The sequence below is a fragment of the Suncus etruscus genome, chromosome 11, assembly GCF_024139225.1.
Source record: "Suncus etruscus isolate mSunEtr1 chromosome 11, mSunEtr1.pri.cur, whole genome shotgun sequence".
Classification (NCBI taxonomy): Eukaryota; Metazoa; Chordata; class Mammalia; order Eulipotyphla; family Soricidae; genus Suncus; species Suncus etruscus.
The window spans coordinates 9,413,286-9,434,741 of NC_064858.1; the positions used below are offsets into that span (position 1 = coordinate 9,413,286).

At 47.6% G+C, this 21,456-nt stretch overlaps 1 protein-coding gene across 1 annotated transcript in view; it reads right to left on the minus strand.

Annotated features, from left to right (window-relative positions):
• The window catches only part of AGBL1 (AGBL carboxypeptidase 1), a 119,622-nt gene that overhangs the window by 14,887 nt on the left and 83,279 nt on the right, over positions 1-21,456 (minus strand). Inside the window, 1 exon segment of the mRNA XM_049783946.1 lies at positions 11,602-11,768. Within this exon segment, the coding sequence (XP_049639903.1) occupies positions 11,602-11,768 (167 nt within the window).

Genomic DNA, 21,456 nt, shown 5'->3' on the forward strand with positions numbered 1-21,456 from the left:
CTCCCCACTTCTTCCGTAGCAAATCTGCCAGCAGGTGGGAAAGAATGAGCTTCCCACGGCCTGACTGTACTCAGATGTCGAGGCACAGGAGAGTCCACTTGGGGTGGAAGGTACCACACTGTAAAATATAAATTCACCCAGGGAGCACAGCATCGCCTTGCACACAGCAGATCTAGGTTCAATCCCCAGCATCCCATAGAGACCCCATAACACCTCCAGGAGTGATTCCTGAGTGCTGAGCTAGGAGTAAGCCCTGAGCATCGCCAGGTGTGGCCCAAACACAGAAGGAAAAAAAGAAAAAAAGTGGATTGGGAGAAAGTGGCAGTGACCTGCAGCAGACCAGGCCCCCGAGCAACTCTGGGAGTAATTCCTGAGCATAGAACCAGAGTAGCTCCTGAGCACCTCCATGAGCAAATAAAACAAAATGTCACTCCAAATCCATGCAGATGGCACAGGCCTGTCAGTCACCAGGGCTGAGAAACAGGAAGGGGCTAGAGTGTGGGTCCAGCCCGCCAAGGTTGCTGATGACGACACTCAGAGACAATGCCCAGGGTCACCCTCCCTATGGCTCAGGGATGGTATCCAGGCCCGGCCCCACCAGGGTCCGGGGAGACAGAATGAAGAATTACACAGCACCCTCTGAGGTGCCCATCACCTTGCGGGGGTTATGTCATGTTCTCTGCCTGGGTAATTACGTGGATGTTCTCCCCATTCTTTGCTGGAGTCTTCATTTTCTGACCCAAATGCTGCCTGTTTCATGGAGATTCATCTTTGAACTTTCTGACAATTTGCGAGTTATGTGCTATCATGGTGATGTGTAGAACTGTTTCATGACGAGGTCATGATTAGTGTCAGCGACAGATCCAACTTCAGCTCTGTGTTTCCCAGTGGCCACAGGTCTGGGTGAAGATGATGATTTGGGGCCAAAGTCAACAAAACCTTAGTGAAGGTCAAGGTCTCTTTTCCACCTTTCCAGCTGCCCCAGCATGAAATTCTATCTAAATTTCAGAGCAGGGTGCAAAAGACCCCACATCACAATCAAATCCCCCTGTTCCTTTTTGCTTAAGCCCAGACTTGCTTGGGCCCATTCTCCTAAGATTATCAGGAAGCAAATTAAGGTGGGAGAAAAGCAGCCCTGCTCCCCCTCACCTCTGCCCAGCTGTGGCCTCACCCAGGAATGCTGGGAGTCCAGGACATGGAGGGGAGGGCACCTGCCTTCTTTCTCTGCCACCCAATGAGCCTCCCTCTGACCTTTATCCACAGTTCTCAGGAAGTAAGCAGCACCGATTCTGGATGGTTGGATCCCCATCTCAGGCATAGTGACCTCTTAGGTCCCTCTGGGACACAGTTAGAAACCTCCAACGCTGGCCCAGAGCCAGTCTGGTTGGTCTCAGAATAACCAGGAAAGTCTTCATTGATACAGAAATGACTTCTCACTGTGAGACAAGACCAGAAGGGACAGTGGAGGGTGACAGCACATCTGGGGTTTCAGGAGTGGGCCCCAGAGACTTTAGGGATGAGGGAACCACCGAATCACTATTGTGGGGGCCTTTTTGCTCCCCCATCAGTTCCCATTAAACAACACAACCAAGCTAGGCAGCTACTTCTCTTCTTTTACAAGCCCCAAGTCTTGGAGAAAAAAAAAATCACTAAAACTTGTGATATTTAGTGATTTTTAAGCAATATCCCTGGGTAAATGAGGCCAAAGGGGGGACCCCAAAGGTTTCTTGCCCTCATCAAGGGCTGAGGGAGAGGGGGACAGTCAGGGTGGGGGTCCCTGGCACAGGGCTGGCACTAAACCCTTATGTAGGATGTGGCAAAGAACAGCCAAAGAACCAATGGTGGCTGGAAAGCCAAAGGCAAGAGGTTTGGTTAATGCCCAATGCCCCTGGAACCAGGTGGGATGGGGAGTTGTATGGGACAGTGGGGCCAGCGATGCCTCTGCTCAAATCACCGTGTCCTTCAATACATTCTTCCCAAGACTGTAGGTCCTGAGAGTGTGAGTCCCCAGCTTAGAGCGGGGAGTGGCTGATGAGGGGTTTGAGAGCCATGGAAGCCCCCAGAAAACATACCCAGGGCCTCCCAGTTTCTGGTCACTCCCTCCTTTTGAGCAAAGTTCCATGGGTCAAAAAAGATTCTAGCAATTGGGTTTGATCCCTGGTGACATGTGGCCCTGATTGCCATGAACCATCGCTCACATACACACACACACACACACACACACACACACACACACACACACACAAACAAACCACCACCACCACCACCACAACAACAACAACAACAAACACAAACTTGGGGCTGGAGTGATAGCATAGCAAGGAGGATGTTTGCCTTGCATGCAGCTGACCTGGGTTCAATCTCCAGCATCCCATAGCATTCCCCAAGCCTGCTAGAATTTTTTTTGTTTGTTTCTGGGTCACACCTGGCAGCACTGAGGGGTTACTCTTGGCTCTAGGCTCAGAAATTGCTCCTGGCAGCTGCTAGGATTCTTAAGCTAGTAGGGTGTAACTCAAATGACCCCCTAAAGAAAGGAAGGGAGAGAAGAAAAAGAAAGAAAAGAAAGAAGCAAAGCAAAGAAGGCGAGACTGGAAAGAATCAGCGTGGGTTCTCTTAGAGGACGCATCCTTCAGGGCTAAGTGTCCCCTGGGGCTCAGCTCAGGGGAGCTGTGAGATGATCAGACAGACTTGCAGGCTCTGGCCTGGCCCTCAAAAACATTATTCCTGTCTCTTCTGTGCCCTAACAGGCCCCAGATTGGAACAGGTGCCTCATGGGAGCTTTCCAAAAGGTGCATCCCCTGCTTGTTCATGGGTAGCAGCACCATGGCCGCCTGCTCACGCAGCACCCAGCGGATGTGGCAGCCCCCCTGGGGTCCGGGGGTCTTTTTTCTGTGCCATATTAGCTAATTAAGCACCATTTAAATTGTGCTTAGTTGGGGCATGATTTCCACCCTGTGCATCACTCAGCGCATTAAATTTCATCTCAGAAGCCAAAAATCACCCATCTCAGCTTTCACTGCCTCTCTCCCCTCCGCTGTCACAATTCTCCCCTCCATGAGGCTGAGAAACAAATGGAACTATGGGAGGAGGGACAGCGTGATGCCTGAAGTCATGGGAATGAGGAGGGGACACATGTTTTTGTTCCTCATTCAATGATGGGGCCTAGAAGCAAGGGTGAGTGGAGGGAGGGAGGGTTTCTGGACACTCTGGGCCCTAGTCTAGGGGGACAATCTGGATGGCATAACAGGAGGAGAAAAGGCAGGCTTGGGAGGCTGCAGAGGGGGCAGCAGAGAGGGCAATTGCCTTGCACGCAACAGACCCAGGTTCGATTCCCAACTTCCCATAGGGTCCCCCCACAACCTCTGCCAGGAGTGATTCCTGGATGCATAGCCAGGAGTAACCCCTGAGCACCGCTGGAGGAGGACAGAGAAGGAATAAGAGGAAGGAATAAGAGGAGAGGGGTGGAAGAAGGAGGAAAGGGAGAGAAGGGAGTAGGTGGATGGGCAAGAAAGGAGAAGGGAGAGAAGAAGGGGGAAGTGAGAGAGGAAGTAGGTGGAAGAGAGAGAAGGAAGAAAGAGGAAGATAGGGAAGTAAAGAAGGATGTAGGGGAAGAGTGGGAGAGAAAGGGAAGTAGAATGAGAGGAGAGAGAAGGAAGTAGGGGGAGAATGAAAATAAAGGAGAGAGAGAGAGAGGAAGAGAACAGAGGGGGGGAAAGGAGAGGGGGCAGACAGATTGGGGGAGGAAGCCCAGTCTGTGCCCTAGTTTCCTGCCTTCCAATCAATAACACCCCTTCCCCCCCTCCATCAGGGGTCCAGCCTCTCTCCCTGCCCAGGATCTGCAATACAGTCACTAGCTGGACTCTCAGCACCAGAGGCTGGACAGCTCCAAGCTGGCCTCTTCCCCTCAGGAGTGAAGGACATTCCTGTTGGCTGACAAATCTCAGCTTGTGGCTGTAGGGACAAGGGGGATGGGAGCCCCATTTCTGTCCTCCCTCCTCCTCCCCGCTGTCCCATGGCTCAGATCCCCACCTTAACTCTGCACACTGCGCTTGGCAGGCCCCACACCCCCTTTTCGAGGACCAGGGCTCCCCTTTGCCCCAGTGAATGCTTTTTCTGCCTGTTAGGCATATCCAGCGGGACAGTGGCTACTCCTACTCCTGTTCCCCCAGGTTCGACACTTGCGCAAGGACAAGGACGTTCTTTCCTGGCCAGCCTGGGCCCCTCATTTCTCCCAAGACACCAGGCAGGTATTGGAGCTTGAATCTTGTCCCACTCAGGGTCCTTCAGGGCCAGCCCCTCTCTCTCCCCCAAGAGGCAGGCTCGCTCACAGAGATCCCGCTTTTCCAGGTTACCAGGCCCGTGCCACTCCTCGCTTCAATCTGCGTGTCTATTTTGGAGCATAAATATCGCGTAATTGTCCACCGCGGCGTCCTGTTCTCCAGAAAGGAGTAATCACCGCTTTTCCTGTTGGCACTAAATGCTTCCTTGCTAATTTATCAGAACGGTGGGGCAAAGCAAACCCCGAGCTAAAGCTGGAACTGTAAATCCTCATTTGGGTTGGTAAATACCAGTTAGCCGCTATACGTTAAATTTATTCTTCCAGCTAAGAACAATCATACTGAGTTATGCGATTATTATTCTGTCCACGCATCTCCATATTTTCCCCATAAATGAGAGATGGAAGACTTGGCAAGGACACGGGGGTGGGGAGTTGTTGTTATTATTGGGTTTGGTTTTGTTTGGTTTTGTCTTTTCATTTATCTACGGATCGCTTCTCCTGCATCAGGAATCACTGTAGGTGCTGGGAGACAGGGCAAGGTGCTTGTCTCAAGGGCTGTAAATCGAGCTGGGAGTGACGGGTTCCATGAAGAGGAGTCTCGGCAGAGGGGGCCAGGGGCGATACTTTAGGCCAAGTGGCCAGGCAAAGTCTTGCTGAGACAGTGGAATTGAAGCTTAGATGATGACATTTAAGCCAAGGCTTGAATGTCGAAGAGCAGGTTGTGATGGGGGGAGAGGGAGGGAGGAGAGAGGGGTGGGGAGAGGAGAGGCAGAGAGGGAGGGGAAAGGAGGGAGAGGGAGAAGATGGAGAGGGAGAGAGATGAGGGTGTGAGAGAGATATGAACACATGCAAGATACAGCTGCCCTGGGCTTTGGGGGAAGAGACAGACAGACATACTGCTCTGGGGCCAAAGTAACAGAACAGCAAGAAATGGTGCTTTCTTTGCACGTGGCCAACTGGAGTTTGGTCACCTGAGCACCTTCAGGAGTGATTCCTGAGCACCAGAGCCAGGAGTCAGCCCAGAGCATCCTTAGGTGTGACCCAAAAACAAAACCAGAGAGGGTTAGGGTGGGGAAAAAAAAAACAGAGACAAGATAGGGCTGCCCTTCTCAGGCTAGATGGGCACCATGTGGGAGGAAGAGGTACAACAAGGTTCCCCAGTTCCCCAACCCTCCTGCTCCACCACCAGCATCATCAACCAAAATTAAACCAGGTACCACCAGGGAGAGATCTTGGGGTCACAGGCCCCCAAGGTGTCCAGAGCACGGCACGGGTCTGGAACTCCAAACAGACTGAGCCGTGCTCTTGTGGGGGAAGGCCAAGGACGGGGGTGGGGGGTGCCGGTACTCAAGGAGGGACTGGGCATCACTTTCGTTGGCACAGCTTGCCACTGTCTTTGCTCTGCATGCCTCAATCTACCTGGTTTTGTGAGGTTTTAAGACTGTCCTGTCGACCACAGTGACATTTCCATCAAATCTGATTTGAGCCTTTTCCTCACAGGAGTCTGGTCAGTGGCTTCCGGCAACTATGCCCAGTTCCCCAAATCCCCTGTAAGGCTCCTTGGTAAATACATTCAGGACTCGCCTGCCAGTGTCCAATAGGGTGAGTAGATCTCAGACACCAGGCAGGTGTCCCCCTCTGGTCTGCACCTCATTTCTGAGATGCTTTGATGGGGGAGGCAGGATTTACTGTCTCTTCCAGGAAGGAGAAATGGGGAGGGGGGAGGCCCTCTGGTGGTGACTAAGCCCTGTCATCCAAATCCACAATGACCCACTTTCCCGGCATCTTTCCAGACTCCATGTTCCCTCCCCCAACTCAAATGCCCTCTGCCCCAGTTTCTTCTCCTGGAAGTAGCTCTTTTTCCTCTTTCTCTTCTTCCTCCCCACTCCTCCCTTCCTTCCCTAGGCTGGTTTTCTTCTAGCAACCCCTGGCACTGAAGAGCCTGGACAGCTAATCCAGGACAAGATCTGAGGTTCACTCAGGGCCCGGATATGCAGACAAAGTCCAGGCAGGAAGCAACAACAGGCCACCGGCTGGACTGTGGGACCTTGAACGATCACTGCTCATCCCCTGTGGGCCACCTTCCGGGCTTTATCTGCTTTTCCCATTTTTAACATCAACAACACACAAAGGCAGCAGAGGTGAAGGGAAGAGAGCAGGACAGGCTGGAGGCTGGACTGAAACCCTGTTCCCGGGGGTCGGAAATTCATTGGACTTTCAAGTATTTATGGATTCATGAACAGGAGACAAAGATGGCTCCCTCAGCTACCAACACCAGCCAGTTTCTCGGCTTCCACAGAATCATCAAAATAGCAATTCTTTGAGATGGACCGTCAAACCCAGCGCATATCTACAGCCCTTTCATCCCACTGCTGCGTCGCATCTGCCCTCTGCCCACAGGCCTCTGCCTGTGTGTATGACACCAGATAGACACGCTCAGCATCCTGATAGTTTCAGAAAGAACACAGCCCCAAAGCTCCCATCACCCAGGTTGAGACTCACACAACAAGAAATGGAGCATCACATGCTACCTGCAGGCACTTCTGGGGACAGGCAAGATGGAACATGCCTGTGGCTCTTGGTGCAATGATGCTATGTCAAGTCACAATTCTGTCACATCATTGCAGCTAAACCCCTCTGCAGACCTGAGCTAGATGCTGCAGAGCTAAGAGTCAAGAGGCGGTGGTTTCTTCCAAGATTCGTGGTACCAGGCGAAATTCTGAACTTCCGTGAAGCATTTTCCCCTTGTTCGGAAGAGGTGCCGGCCTCAGGAGGGTATCAGCCACACACAACTTTGTGACTTAATGATACCACAGCTCAGGGCACCAGTTAATATTTGCCCTGAATATTATCTTACACATACTCCAGCATACTCATTGTGTCCAAGGTTCCCTCATAGTTCAAAAGTCAACAACGTCTCTTGTATTTTGTGATTACCACTGCTTGGGATTTGGACTGAATCTGCAGACAAGTCCTTCGTAAGATTTCAGTGAATTCACACAATCACTTTGTGAAAATAACAGAGGTGCAGACAGAGATGTTCAGGCATTTCTCTTGCCTTCCCTTCCTCACACAATTGCTCCAAATTGCTCCCAACTACTACTGTCAGGAAAGAGAAGGGGCACATCCAAAGAAGAGCACCTGAGCTTGGTGTCTGAGATTAAATATAAGCAGAACCACTTGTATTTAATGTCCACACTGTTGTCAAAGAAATCTCACAGCAGACCGAGTGGAATTCCTACATAAGGAAGAAAGAGCCACACGCATGCAAAAAACATACCATGCAGATTCGCCCCAAAGTGAAATGAAAGCTATTTTAAAAGGTAGTATCTGAGAAATAAATAGATGAATCGATATTAAGGAATGAGAAGCTGATTTCACAGAAGGGCTAGAAATGAGCCAGGAGAGTAATTAAATACAAAACTGAATTTTAAAATCACCCGAGTGTGACTCTAAGACTAACCCAATACCACTGATAATTCTTCTTTGGGAAAATAACGAAAAAATAATTTTGTTCCAAGTAAAGTGAGACCATTTTATGGGCACTGTGAATGTGCACAGGGTCCATTAGGTTCTCGAGAACTCCATGTGTTCCAGATCACAGAACAGGGAAGGCCGAGCAGAGGTCCCACCGTGCCCCACACCTAAGCACTGACCTTCCGGTTTCTAGCCATTAGAAATGTCCGGTTCCGTGATGCACGTTCCTGCCTCCGATAATGACTGATGGGTCATGGGAAATCTATTCGCATAATCTGAGGCATTTTAAATTCCAAGGCATAATTGCTTTTTAGGACCCAAAATTTATCATCCAGTTCTGATTTTTAATTAAGCTAGGACCAGATAATGATTAATAACGAAGACTTGGGGCATTAATACCACACCAGTTGACATTTTGCTTAATTCGTTACTGCTTAGATCTTGCCACAGTGAAGAAGTCCATATATATTTTTACAAGGGATGAGGAGGCACAGGCCTGAGTCTTGCACTTAGGGGGGTCACTCCTGTGCAGGCTCAGGGGGTCCTCTGGGGGTGCCAAGGATTGAACCCTGATTGACTTGTGCTGAGCAAAGCCAAGCACCCTGCTCATTTTTGAAGGTTTTCCACACGCAGATTAATAAGGAGCGTGAAAAGTGAGCAAAACCATCAAAACGTATCAGCGAGATTAGGATCTATCTAGAGAAACAAAAATCCATACAAACACTTTGAGGCATAATAACAAGGCTTAGCGAAATCCCATGAAGCACATAACATAAGGCTGGGCCCAAGTTACCAAGAATTTTCTTATATAATGGAGAAAAGCATAATGGAGGGAAAAATCCTGTTTAGGGTCACAGGAACACACCAAATGATAAGATCTGGATTTGTGTTGCTGGGCCAGAAGGAAGTGGTCTTAACGACTTAACTGCCCAGGAGAGTCTGAAAAAAGGGGCCAGCTATGAGAATGTTGAAAAGGCAACGTAGGCAAACAACCAGGTGCCCCCCAAAATCAATCCTTTCATTGCAACCACAGTCAGGATCCCAGCAAGCCCTTTCACCCTCGGCAGTTACCTCATGACAGAATCAGTTCATTGGGAGAAACAAAGACGGGAAAATCTCAAAGCTCCATTTCAGATGCGGGTGGTGAAGCTGGCTGCATCCGCCATGAGCTCAGATCACCCAAATCACACTCAGGTCTGTGCAACAAGCAGACAGGAGTCCAGAACCAGCGCCCGGGACTGTGCACAGGCAAACACAACGAAGCTTCTAGGACTCCGGAGGGTTTGGTGATGGTGAATGAGAATAAATCTAAGAACTTCATGGTTCTTAGTCAAGTAGAGAGAGACTTAGTAGCCAACACTCATTATATTGCATTTGTTAATAACCTTTAAAATTTTTTTTTGAAAAAAAATTTTTTTTTTGGTGTCAAGGATTTAAGCTCAGGCCATAGACACACACACATGCTCTGTTGCTGGAACTCCAGACCCTTTCGGTGAATTAGCACCTTTTCAAGCACTTTTAGATTTATTATTATGCTGTGTTATATGGGTTTAGTAAAGGTGAAAACGAGGGCTGTCACATTTTTGTTAAATAACCTGATATAAGAGCCAACAAGAGATATGAATGACACTGGATGTGAGAGATGGGGAAATATTTGTGATATCTGTGACAAACGGAGACAAGTTGTCTGTTTTTAATATAGAAATGTAAAGTCAAGTATAAATTTAACATTCTGTAAAGTTGTTTGGAGAAAATGAAATAAATGAAAACAAGAACCCAAGGAATTGTGTTTAGCTTTCTTTTAGTTTGTTTCTTGTTTTTCTTATTTTGTTTGTTTGTTTTTGAGGCCACACCTAGCAGCGCTCTGGGATTACTCCTGTCTCTGGATTCAGAAATCGCTCCTGGCAGGCTTAGGAGACTATATGGGATGCTGGAGGTCGCACCCAGGCCTGTCCCTGGACGTCGGAGTGCAAGGCAAACACCCTATCACTGTGCTCACTCAGCCTCTGTTTGTTTCTTTTGGTTTGGGACCACACTCAGCAATTCTCAGGGTTTACTTCTGGCTCTGTGCTCAGGGCCCACTCCTGGCTCTGCGATCAAGGAACCAACAAGGATGCCAGGATCAAACCCAGGTTAGCTGTATGCAAGGCAAGTGCCCTACTGGGTGTATCATCACTCCAGCTTGTATTTATTTAGAGCATTTTAAAGTATAAACCACTCGTGGTACACGCCAGGGTCTGCATGCTGAAGCCCAGAGCTTTGGTGTCTGCCCCTGCCCTGGTTACCACCCCAAGTCCTCCCAAGATCATGCAGCCAGCAAAAGGCCCAGACCACTGAAGGCCATGTCTCTGGGCCAAGCCCACCTGCTGAGACCCAAGTGGAAGAACTGGCAACACCCTGAGTCTTATCTGCTGGATTCTTTCATCTGTGATCTACACTGATGGTATGACCCACAGGGTGCGGGCATTTGCAGGGCCACTTTTTTTCTCTAAGTGGCCCTTTTGGAATCTGTGCACAGGAATTCACACTTGCCCGCTTTGACCAAGACCCCAAGAGCACCATAATCCATTTATAATTGGGCACTTGGGGGAAAACCCCATTTCCATCCCGGGCCTCCCCACCAAAAGGCCATTCCATATTAGTCTTATTTGAGAGCCCCCCTAGAACACCCAAGGTGTGGGTGTCCTGTGGCAGATGGCCTAGATCTCTCTAGGCCCTAGAGAGAGCAGCAGCCAACTGGGTGTAGAATGAGGGCTGGTGGGCATGGCTGGCGACATCAGCTCTGCAGCCACATCCAACTCCAATTCACGGATCCAAAAGGCCAGCAAGATCGATCCAGAAACGACAGCTTCACTTCATCTTCCCACAACAGCAGCCCAGCGGGGAGGGAAAAAGGGGAGGGAAGTGGCAGGAACTGGGGGAGGACAGTCAGGAAGGTCCAGCCTGGGGCTGCCTTTGGGTGCTGCCCAAACAGGCGTGGACAGTGCCCCTGGCAGGGCTGGGCCATGCTGTGCCACTCATCCCCCTTTGTCATCATCTATGTGGGATGGCACCTAGCAAAGATCAGGTCCAGCAAGCCACAGAGGAAGCAGAGATTTGCAAAGCAGGATGCATTTAGCTTCTAGATCTTTCACTTCACTGAGAAGCCAACCGGCCCGGACAAGCGGACAAGAACAGGAAGGGGTGATATTAAGAGAATTCTGGAGAGGAATCAGGACCTCACTCCCAGGTCCTTCCAAAGTGTGACCAAGGAATCTGACTGCCCTTCTGGCTCTACTTTCTCTTCTCCCTTAGGATCCCTGCTGGCTCTACTCTCTCTTCTCCCCCAGGATCCCAGTGTCTGTCCTCACACCCAACATGCTTCCAATGAGTCTGATTCCGCAACAACAGCTAAAAATGCAATCAAGGAACCTCTGGGTTCTCAGTTCTGCCCCTCTGGGCTCCTCCAAGATGCTTCTAGGTCCTTAATACCTTTCTCTGCCATGTATGTATGTATGAATGAATATATGTATGTATGTATGTATTTATCTAGTGTCATGCACCTCCCTGGAGGAATGGGAGGTTTTGGCCAGTTCCTGCTCCCACACTTACCTCCACCATCAGAGAAACTGCTCAGCAGAGCCAGGTACATACACACACACACACACACACACACACACACACACACACACACACACACACACACACCTGGCAAGCCCGGACCCCTGCCATTGTGAACGCAGGTTCAGATGGCCAGTCCCTACATTGTATTCCAGACCGGGGTCCTGCCTCCGCACCATGAGGTGGCCCCCTCCTGCCTCTTAGGCGATCCCCCAAGGCTCCCACACTTCCCCGGAGGGACCTACCTGTGCAGATGTTCCCCCAGAGCTTCCCGGTCAGCCTGGCTCAGCAGAGTGGCTGCACGACCCAGGAGCTGACGGCTGCAGCCCGCCGATCGCAGCTCCAGGCCCAGCAAGCCCAGGCAGAACCAGGCTCCCATCTCCTCCAGTTCCCTCGTGCTAAACTGGAGGCCCTGTGGGGGGCAGAAGGGGGCAATGGTGAGTGATCCTCAAGTGCAGAGCCAGGACAGAGCCCTGCCGGGTGCAGCCCCCACAGAGAGCCAAACCTAATCACAAGGGTGAAAAGAGGTTGAGGGGCTGAAATGCTTCACCCTGGACCCCTGTGTGTTCCTATCTGAGCTGCACAGCACCAGGAGTACTTGGTTATGTGGGTGATCGCTTAGCTCCCGCCCCCTCTCTCCTCGGTCATGAAATCCTCCAGGGATGCCTGAAAAAGAATTCTAAATTTAGGGGCCGGAGCGGTGGCGCAGGTGGTAGGGCATTTGCCTTGCACACACACTAACTTAGGATGGACCACAGTTCAATACCCCTGGTGTCCCATATGGTCCCCCAAGCCAGGGGTGATTTCTGAGTGCATAACCAGGAGTAACCCCTGAGCATCACCGGGAGTGGCCCAATAACCAAAAAAAATCATAATAATAATAATTCGAGGATTTTTAGCTGGCACGGGCGGGCAGCTGGCAGGCCTCCGCATGTGCCAGCGGCCTCTTGGCCCGGCCTAGGGTAGGGGGGCCCGGACCTGGGTCACCCGACCCCCCTCTCCCCCTTTCCTCCGGATCTCCAGGTGGGTTCCAGGAAGGAGCTGATGGGGCACCCTGGGTTTTCCCCACTCCCAGGCCGGCTCCAGAGGTTGGCTTAGGGGGTGGAGTTTGTTCTGGGGGGTGGCAGATAGCTGCTCAGCTATACTCAGGCTGTCACTGGCAATTTCATACCAGTCTACATTTTGCAAACATATGCTCCTCCCAACCATTAGTACCCCAGATTTACCCTTCTTTTTTTTTTTTCGATCCCCCCCCCACCCCGCCAGATTTACCCTTCTTAACTTCAGTAACACAGTTCTATTCTCTGACCAAAGACATACAGTAGATCTAACAAATCCCAGAACTATCTAGAAGGACACAAATTGAACACATATTGAACACATATATCTTTTGAATATTTTATGGGTATTTTCTTTAACTGATGTAACTCTCTATATATTCTTCTACCATGATGTTTCTATCCACTTTTCATCTTGTCTTTTCTTTGTAAGCTGTTCAGTAAGGATTGTTGGTGGAACTGTCCCTCAGTTTGATACCTATGATTGAACTATGTCATGGAAATTGCTGGTCTTGTTCTTATTGCCTCCAGATGCACCAATAACGCTTCATGGCATTGATCCTTGTTTGCATAGACACATTAAAATGGGAAAACACCATACATACAGATAAGTTCTTATCTAATAAATCTCAGTACAATGTACCTTACACCCTGAACATTGATATAATGACCTGGCACAGGCCTCAGAAGAATGGGCATCCTCCATTCACGCCGGAACCAGGCAAGCTATCTACGAAACATCCAAGGTCTTTTATAGCAACAGCTGGAAGCAGTCCTCTACCAGGAAAGACTCTACCAAGGGTCTGACATCAACCTCCTAAAAAGAGACTTCCGTTTACACTGAGAAGACTTGACAACAACAATGACCTGCTCTACAGGACATGGTTCTCTCTATTGCCCCTTAAGTGTGAGGTGAAACGAGAGGATGCTCTGCACCATCCTGACTGCAATATGGGATATGCAGACTCCAGGATCTTTAATACAGAAGCATGATACCAACAACAGAGACTATGTGAGGAATGGAGGTGTATTGCCACTACAGAGGATGACTTGAATTGGACAAACTAGTTTGCCTGGAGCCTAGAGTCAGTCCTGTGCCAGGAAACGTCAGGGGTAGGGTCTCCTTGTATTTAGACCATAATTTGCCTTTCCATGTCCCTTATGTTTTGGTGGGCCTATGCAAACAAATGCCACTTTAATGCCGTTTTTTACTATGTTCCCTTGACTCCAATCCTTAAAAAAAAAAAAACCACTAAAACTTTTGAGGCTAACTTAAACTAGTAAGCATGTGCATGGAACTAGAGAAATGTACTTTGCCCTCAATGTTTAAGGAGTTACATAAGTCTAATGTCTTTAGATTATATTGTGTGCTGCTAAGAAATAGTATGTACTACAACTGGGGATTTGAGGGACAAAGTAATTGTATTGTACATGGGTTCAGTTTTGTTTTTCTTAATGTTCTTTGGCTGAAAGTTCAAGGCTGGGATATCATCGATGGGACTACCGAGAATTCTGTTTATGGGTGATTGGTCTTCCACTGTAACTTTACCCTGTCCTCTTTCTTTGAACCTTTGTTGTCATAATTAAAATAATAATAATAATAATAGTAAAATAATAATAATAATTCTAAACTTAATGATGGGGAGTGGGGCAGGATGGATCCAAACAAGACAGGATCTGGGGACTCTGATGGAGAGACATCAGCAGCAGCAGCATTGGTGGAACCTCCCATCCCCAACATACTCTCTCTCTCCCCTCTCTCTCTCCTCTCTCTCCCGCTCTCTCCCTTCTCTCTCTCCCCCTCTCTCTTCTCTCTCTTCCTCTCTCTCTTCTCTTTCTCCCCCCTCTCTCTCCTCTCTCTCCCTCTCTCCCTCTCTCATCTCTCTCCCTCTCTCTTCTCTCTTTCTCTCTCTCTCTCTCTCTCTCTCTCTCTCTCTCTCTCTCTCTCTCTCTCTCTTTCTCAGACAGATTGCCATCATTTGCAGACAGAATGCCTGAGCTCAGAGGCGGTTGGTCAGGTAATATTATTACTGAGGACATTTGCAGAGACCAGAGTGATATAGCACATTGGGGAGAGCATTTGTCTTTGCAAGCAGCTGACCCGGGTTTGATCCCTTGCGTCCCCTAGAGTCCCCTGAGGACCACCAGGAGTGATTCCTGAGTGCAGAGCTAGGAATCATCCCTGAGCACCGCAAGGTGTCGCTTGAGAACAAAAGCATAAAAAGGGGTGTGAGCATCTAGAAACCAGGGAACATCTCAGCTTTAGGGGAAGAGTGGAAAGTTCCTCACTGCAATTGCAGAAGTGGATCTGGGTGTGTGTGGGGGGCATGGTCAGTGAAAAGAGAGACCAGATCTCATGTGTGGGCAAACACAGGAACAGACAAAAGTGAATGAAAATAAGCTTTCTGGGGAACTGAAAAACAGCACACAGCAGGGAGGGCTCTTGCCCTGCACACACCGATCCAGGTTCAATTCCTGGCATCACATAAGGTTTCCTGAGCATCACCAGGAGTGATGCCTGAGTGCAGAGCAAGGATTTAGCACTGAGAACTGCCAGATGTAGGAAAAAAATAAAAAAACAGAGAAAAAGAAAAATGAGTTGTACATATTAGGAAGGAAAGAACCACATTATTCTATTAGAAGATGGATTGTTTACTGGAATAAACCAAAGGAATCAACTGAAACAAAAGTCTATTATATACAAGCCTAGCACTGAGTAAGTAGACAGGCTGCAAATTAAATACATAAAAATCAATTTTCCTTCTATAAACCAGCAAAATTATTAAGCATAATAAAAAAATCCCTCTCACAACAGCAACATGACTATAAAATATCTCCAATGGAATTAATAAGACCTCCCCCAAGTTGTAGGACAAATCCCAGGATGATATGGAGAGAGATAGGGAAAATTCACATAAATGCGGGAGCAGGCGGAATTCTGGGAAAGCAAAGCCTGCTTGCCTCACCTCTGTCTAGAAAAACAGGAAATCAAAAACCCTTGGGTTTTTTTTTTTCCAGACTTTGTAAGCTTCGTTTTCGAGTACATGGCAAAAAAAAAAAAAAATTGTCAAGAATGATTTTGGAACTGAGATAAAGCATCATTGGGCATTTTTCCTTACAAATACACCCCAAATATCTTGCAAGGTCAAGATATTTGACCTTGGTAGCAAGCTCAGAGGCCAGCATGAATTCCCAGAGGTCCCAAGTTCAGGAAGGTTTTGCCTATGAGAAAGGCTACCAATACAGACTCTTGTGCAAGGGGGAAATCTGACCCCAAACTCCCCATGGCTGCATTTCTGACAGGGTTAAGTGTTCCCTTGATAAACACATGATAAGGAGAAACCAAGATTATGGCTTTATCACTGCTAAACCAGCCAACAAAACTTTCCATATATTTTCTCTCTAAAAGTGAGAGAGGAAAAATTAGACAGCAAAAGGGGAAAAACTGAATGGTTGAATAAACCAAATACATCTAAACTGCCGGAAATAAAATGGATATGGCAAATGGCAAAAGAAACCTGATTGCAATAAAGGAAATAAAGCTGCTTTGGGGGAAAATGTAAATTGACTCAGAGCATCATACTTGAGTTTGAATGCAAATATGCCCTCCCAACCACCCCATAATTTTAGGGTGCTGAAAGCTAGACCAGATAGTCATGGGCAAGGGCATCCCCTCCCCTGAGCACAAAATCACAGATCTCAGAGTTGTGTAGGCTTTGAACAGTCACAACTTAAATTTCAGAAATTCACCTTCAGAAACTATTCCCAGAGCCAGAAAAACAGTCCAGAGTGTGGTGAAAGTTCCAACAACAGAGCTTCAAAGGATCCCCCAAGCACCACCAGGAGTGATCTCTGAGCAAAGCACTAGGAGGAGATCCTGAGCAGTTCTCTAGGTGTATCTGCTGAGCACTGTGCTAGGAGTGGCTGCAGAGCACTGCTCTAGGAGTAGCTGCTGAGCCCTTCTGGGTGCAGTGCCAATAAAACATTCAGTAGCAGCATTTGCCTCTGACACATGGGCTGGTGACTGCCAAGCAACACTATACCCCAAGCCAGGAATCCTCCATGCCACAAACATTCTCTACTAGGTGACCAAGCAGCAGGAGTTGACCAGGGACTAGGGACTCAACAATCACTATCCAGATTCAGGGTGTGTGGGGGTGGGGTGGGCCACACCCCACAGTGCTCAGGGGGTGATTAAAGGTGGGGCAGGGCGAAGTGAGTCTCCCTGACCAGAGTCCCAAAAATCAGGTAACTGAGGTTGGGGGTTCATAGAGAGAGGAAAGCAAATGGGGCGGTGGGATGGGGGGGAGAAGAGTCTGCATGCACTCCCCCTCCCCCAGGCACCCACCAACCAGCAAAGGGATGGGGCACTGTGAGCCATCAGTTCCATCGACCCAGGAGGGACAACTTCGTTCTGGAAGCTAGTGGCCAAGGAGTTTCACACTCCACAAGGAGAAGGAAAAAGCCTTTTTTGTCTTGGACATTAAAGCCGGTGTCTCCTTCAGATCTTTAACTACAAAGAGCCAAGATGCAGAGGAGGGGAGAAAAATGCGGATGGGGGAAGGAATATGTGAGGAAGTGCCGAAGCAGACATCGATCCTGTCCACACATCAGTAAAAGGGACTCAGGTCCAGCCAGAAGTCCACAGAGAAAAAGAGTCACAGGGCAGAAGGGTCCTGGGGTACCAATTCAGGCCAGGGTGCTGGGGTGCCAGCTCAAGCAAGCAACCTACACAGCAAATGTTCCCTTCCCTCTCTTCCCCATTGCAGTATCACTCTGGACCTCTAGGATATTGTTTCTGTATTTGTCTTGTCATTTAAGAAGTTGCTTTATTGGGGGGGGGTGCTCTGGAGGCCATACCTGGTGGCACTCGGGGGTTACTCCTGGCTCTGTGCTCAGAAATTACTCCTGGCAAGCTCAGAGGACTATGGGATTCCAGGGATCGAACCCAGGTCATCCGCATGAAACACCTTACATACTATCTCTCTGGCCCCAAGATTCCCCCCTTTTTTAAGAGCTCAGGTCAATTGTTTTATAAACCTTTCCATGCACCCCAAAATATGGACACATCTCACCAACCAACTGAGGTGGACAGAGGTAAGACAGGCAGAGTCAGAGAAGAGGGACTGAAGACTTGAATTTTCTCGAATGCAGTGGCTGTGCCCTATGTGCAAAGCATTGGCTCACGCACAGACTCACAGAAGCAAGTCTTTGTCGAAATAAATTAAGAAATAGAAAAGATCATCAGTGGAGTCACTTTAATACACGTTCACCGTATTACGAGTGAAGTTGCCAGAAGTATCTAGAGAGCAATGGCTGGTGATCAAACAAACGGTGTCTGGGAAGGGCGCGTGTCTGATGCTGAATGCCATGTGCAGGAAATTAGCCTGACATTTTTTAAAGCACAAAAAGAATGATTTTGAAAATCGGATGCACTGGGGCCAGAGCAGGAGCACAGCAGGTACTGCGTTTGCCTTGCATGAAGCCAATCTGAGTTCAATTCCCAGCATCCCATGGGGTCCCCGAGCCAGCCAGGAATGAGTCCTGAGTGCAGTATCAGGAGTAACCTGAGAATTACTGATATGGCCCAAAAAGCAAAAGAAAAAAAAATTTGATGTACTGAGTCCCATAACTAGAATAGGTCCAAAAGTTTGCTGAGCCCAGAATTAATTACAAAATAAAATAGCAGGCTGTCAGATGTGAGCCCAATTGGCAGGGTGTGGTTGCCAATTCCAGATGGTTGACACTGTAATTAGCCCTGATGGACAAGTTGTTTTGTGTGTGTGTGTGTGTGTGTGTGTGTGTGTATTTTCATTTTGGACCACCTAGCAGTGCTCAGGGCTTACTTCAGGCTCTGCACTCAGGACTCAACCCTGGTGGTGCTCAGGGGACCCTCTGGGATGCCGGGGATCAAACTCAGGTCAGCCACACGCAAGGCAAACACTTTTACTTGCTGTAGTGTCTCTCCACCCTCCTATGGGCAAGTTAAGACAGACATGAATTATGAATACAAAAGAAAGCATGTCAAAATAGTTGGAAGGTATCACACTGAAGCTATAATTTAAATCTTTTTATATTGACTAAATGCCACATTGCTATGTTAACATATGACATCAACTAATATTTAATTACATTAGCTAAGATATAATAAAATGTAATATAAGAAAAATAATATGTGTGGTGTATGACATATTCGATATATGTATATACATTATACAGATAATGTATATTGTAAAGTATATAACATATTTTGTATATGATATAATAAAAATGTAATTGCAGGGGACAGACCTGCAATTTGATCTGGGGATCAAACCCAGATCAGATACATACAAAGAAAGCAAGCTCACTCTCTTTCTCTCTCATCCTAAAATTTCAATTCTTATTTTGCTTAATTTACCGGTTTCTTTCCTTTAACTGCCATATAGCTTTAAAATTATAAAATTATACGTGGTTCTCATTTTCAGCTTACATTATATATCCACTGGCTGAGTTTAGTGGGGCAGTTTGTTGAGGAAAGTAATTTGATGCAACATAGCATTAAGGTTAGAGAAAAGACACATTGATCTAGGAAGAAGCTGTCTTGAGCAAGCATAAATGCAGATCATTGGGTCGGAGTGATAACACAGCGAGTAGGGCTCCATCTCCAGCATCTCATAGGGTCCCTTGAGCACTGCCAGGAGTGGTGATGATGCCTGAGCACAGAGTCAGGAGCAACCTCTGAGCGTTACTGTGTGTGTGTGTGTGTGTGTGTGTGTGTGAGAGAGAGAGAGAGAGAGAGAGAGAGAGAGAGAGAGAGAGAGAGAGAGAGAGAGCGAGCGCAAGACTCTGATACAGAGATTATCCATTTGGAAAAATAGAAAATCAGATCCAGGGCCCGGAGAGATAGCACAGCGGCGTTTGCCTTGCAAGCAGCCAATCCAGGACCAAAGGTGGTTGGTTCGAATCCCAGTGTCCCATATGGTCCCCCGTGCCTGCCAGGAACTATTTCTGAGCAAACAGCCAGGAGTAACCCCTGAGCACTGCCGGGTGTGACCCAAAAACAAAAAGAAAATCAGATCCAGAGGTTGGGGTTGGAAAAAAACATACCTGGCATCAGAAGGAATGACTTTTTTCTTTAAATAAGGTGCTAGAAAAGGACAAATCAGGAAGGCAGCAGAAACAAAGAATTCTGTGAATAATTTGATGCATTGAACTAAATATCTCATCACCTAAGAGAGTCAGGCCATAAATAGGAAAAATTTATTTGCAATGCATATCCTGACCAAAAAATTAGAATAAAAATACAGAAATAACACCTGTGGTTAAATTAGAAAAGGGGTTTCTTGAGAAGAAAACTAGGGGGGTTGGGGACAATTTAAAACATTTCTGGGAAAGAAAAAATGTTTAAATTATTCCTGAACATGTGAATTACTTCAATAAGGGCAAATAGCATTAGCATCACATGGAAACAAAACTCCATTTACATGTCCGAGAAGAACAATAAAGAGCCAGGGGTCCTAACTCAGGCCAGCACAAAAAAAGAAGGGGGAACAACTAGGGGGCAGTAGGAGAGCCATAGTCCGCATTATGTAGACATTTCACACCTGCACACACTCGGGGGATATCTAAGTCGAGTCATGGTAGGAGCTAGAGAGTGGGGTGGTCTTTGTAAAACACGAGCAGGGGGCAGGAGAATTAGGTCCAGACAGGGAAATACACCCAGAGGAGGAAGTGAAGTGGGAAGTCCCCAGCTTGGACCAGGACCAGGAGAGTTTGGGTCAGAAGACACAGATCAGGATGTTAATTGCTGGCATTGGCTCCTTCCTTACACCGAGTGGCAGACACTAGAACCATTCACAAACGTAATCATGGCTGAAGATTTGGGGGACACAGTTTTATATTTTTCATTAGCTCCAATAAATGGAAGGGAGCAACTCAGAGTTTCTGAGCATCATACGAAAATTGGACAGTTAAGGTTAAAACAACCAACAGAAGAAACTTAATCAAGGCAGTTAGGGAGAAATACAGCTCGAGACTCAATCCAAATGTTGTCAACAAGCCACTCCTAGAAGAAGTGGGGAGTGGGGAGTCAATCTCAAAATAAAAAAACACAGCCACAGTCCAGCTGAATCCTATCAGCAGAAACTTAAAGGACCGGCTTTTAGATGTAGTTGAAGACAAAGACAGAAAAGCGTGGTCTACTGCCAGAAAAATGCCAACCAACCTGCTCTTTGTAGAAAAATCCTTTGCCAAACACATAAAAATATTTCAGGAAGTCACACCGCTGACCTCATATTTCAACTTTTAAGACTTAAAAGGAAATAAGAGTTTTAGGCAAATGTCTCATTTATACCCAGAAGTAACTGGAACACTTCCATTTAGCAAAGAGGCAGACATGGAAATGGTCAAGAAGTAGAGAAATAATCCAATGTTTCTCTGTTAAGATAAATCAGTAAAAATAAAGTTGTGGGTTTTTTTTTCCTACTAACATCTCTGCCTCCGATAACATATTTTCATGTGCACTTAAGGACCCGGGAAACTGTTTGTAATAAATGTATTCCAGCGGGACATAATAGCTTTCCATGCCCACATAGCAGGGAGCACATAGTTGCATATATGTATAAACATCTTCATTCTACACACATTCATAAACGCTGTTGCTGAGTGCTAAACTGCTGATAGTAGTTTCTTCTAGTTCAAGTTCTTGTTTTAGTTCTAAGTTTTCTTTTATTGGGGGGGGGGGAATCACACCCGACAGTACTCAGAGGTTACTCCTGGCTCTGTGCTCAGAAATCGCTCCTGGCAGGCCCAGGGGACCATATGGGATGCTGGGATTCGAACCACCATCTGTCCTGGATCAGCTGCATGCAAGGCAAATGCCCTACTGCTGTGCTATCTCTCAGGCCCCATAGTTCTAAGTTTTCTACAATGATCTGATTGCTTATATAAATCAAAAAATAAATTAAAGACACACCATGTTTAAGCATACAAGTGACTTTCTCAGAGCTATTTTCAGTCTGGGTTTTAATCCTGAGCCTTACAGCCTGGGAGCATTCAGAC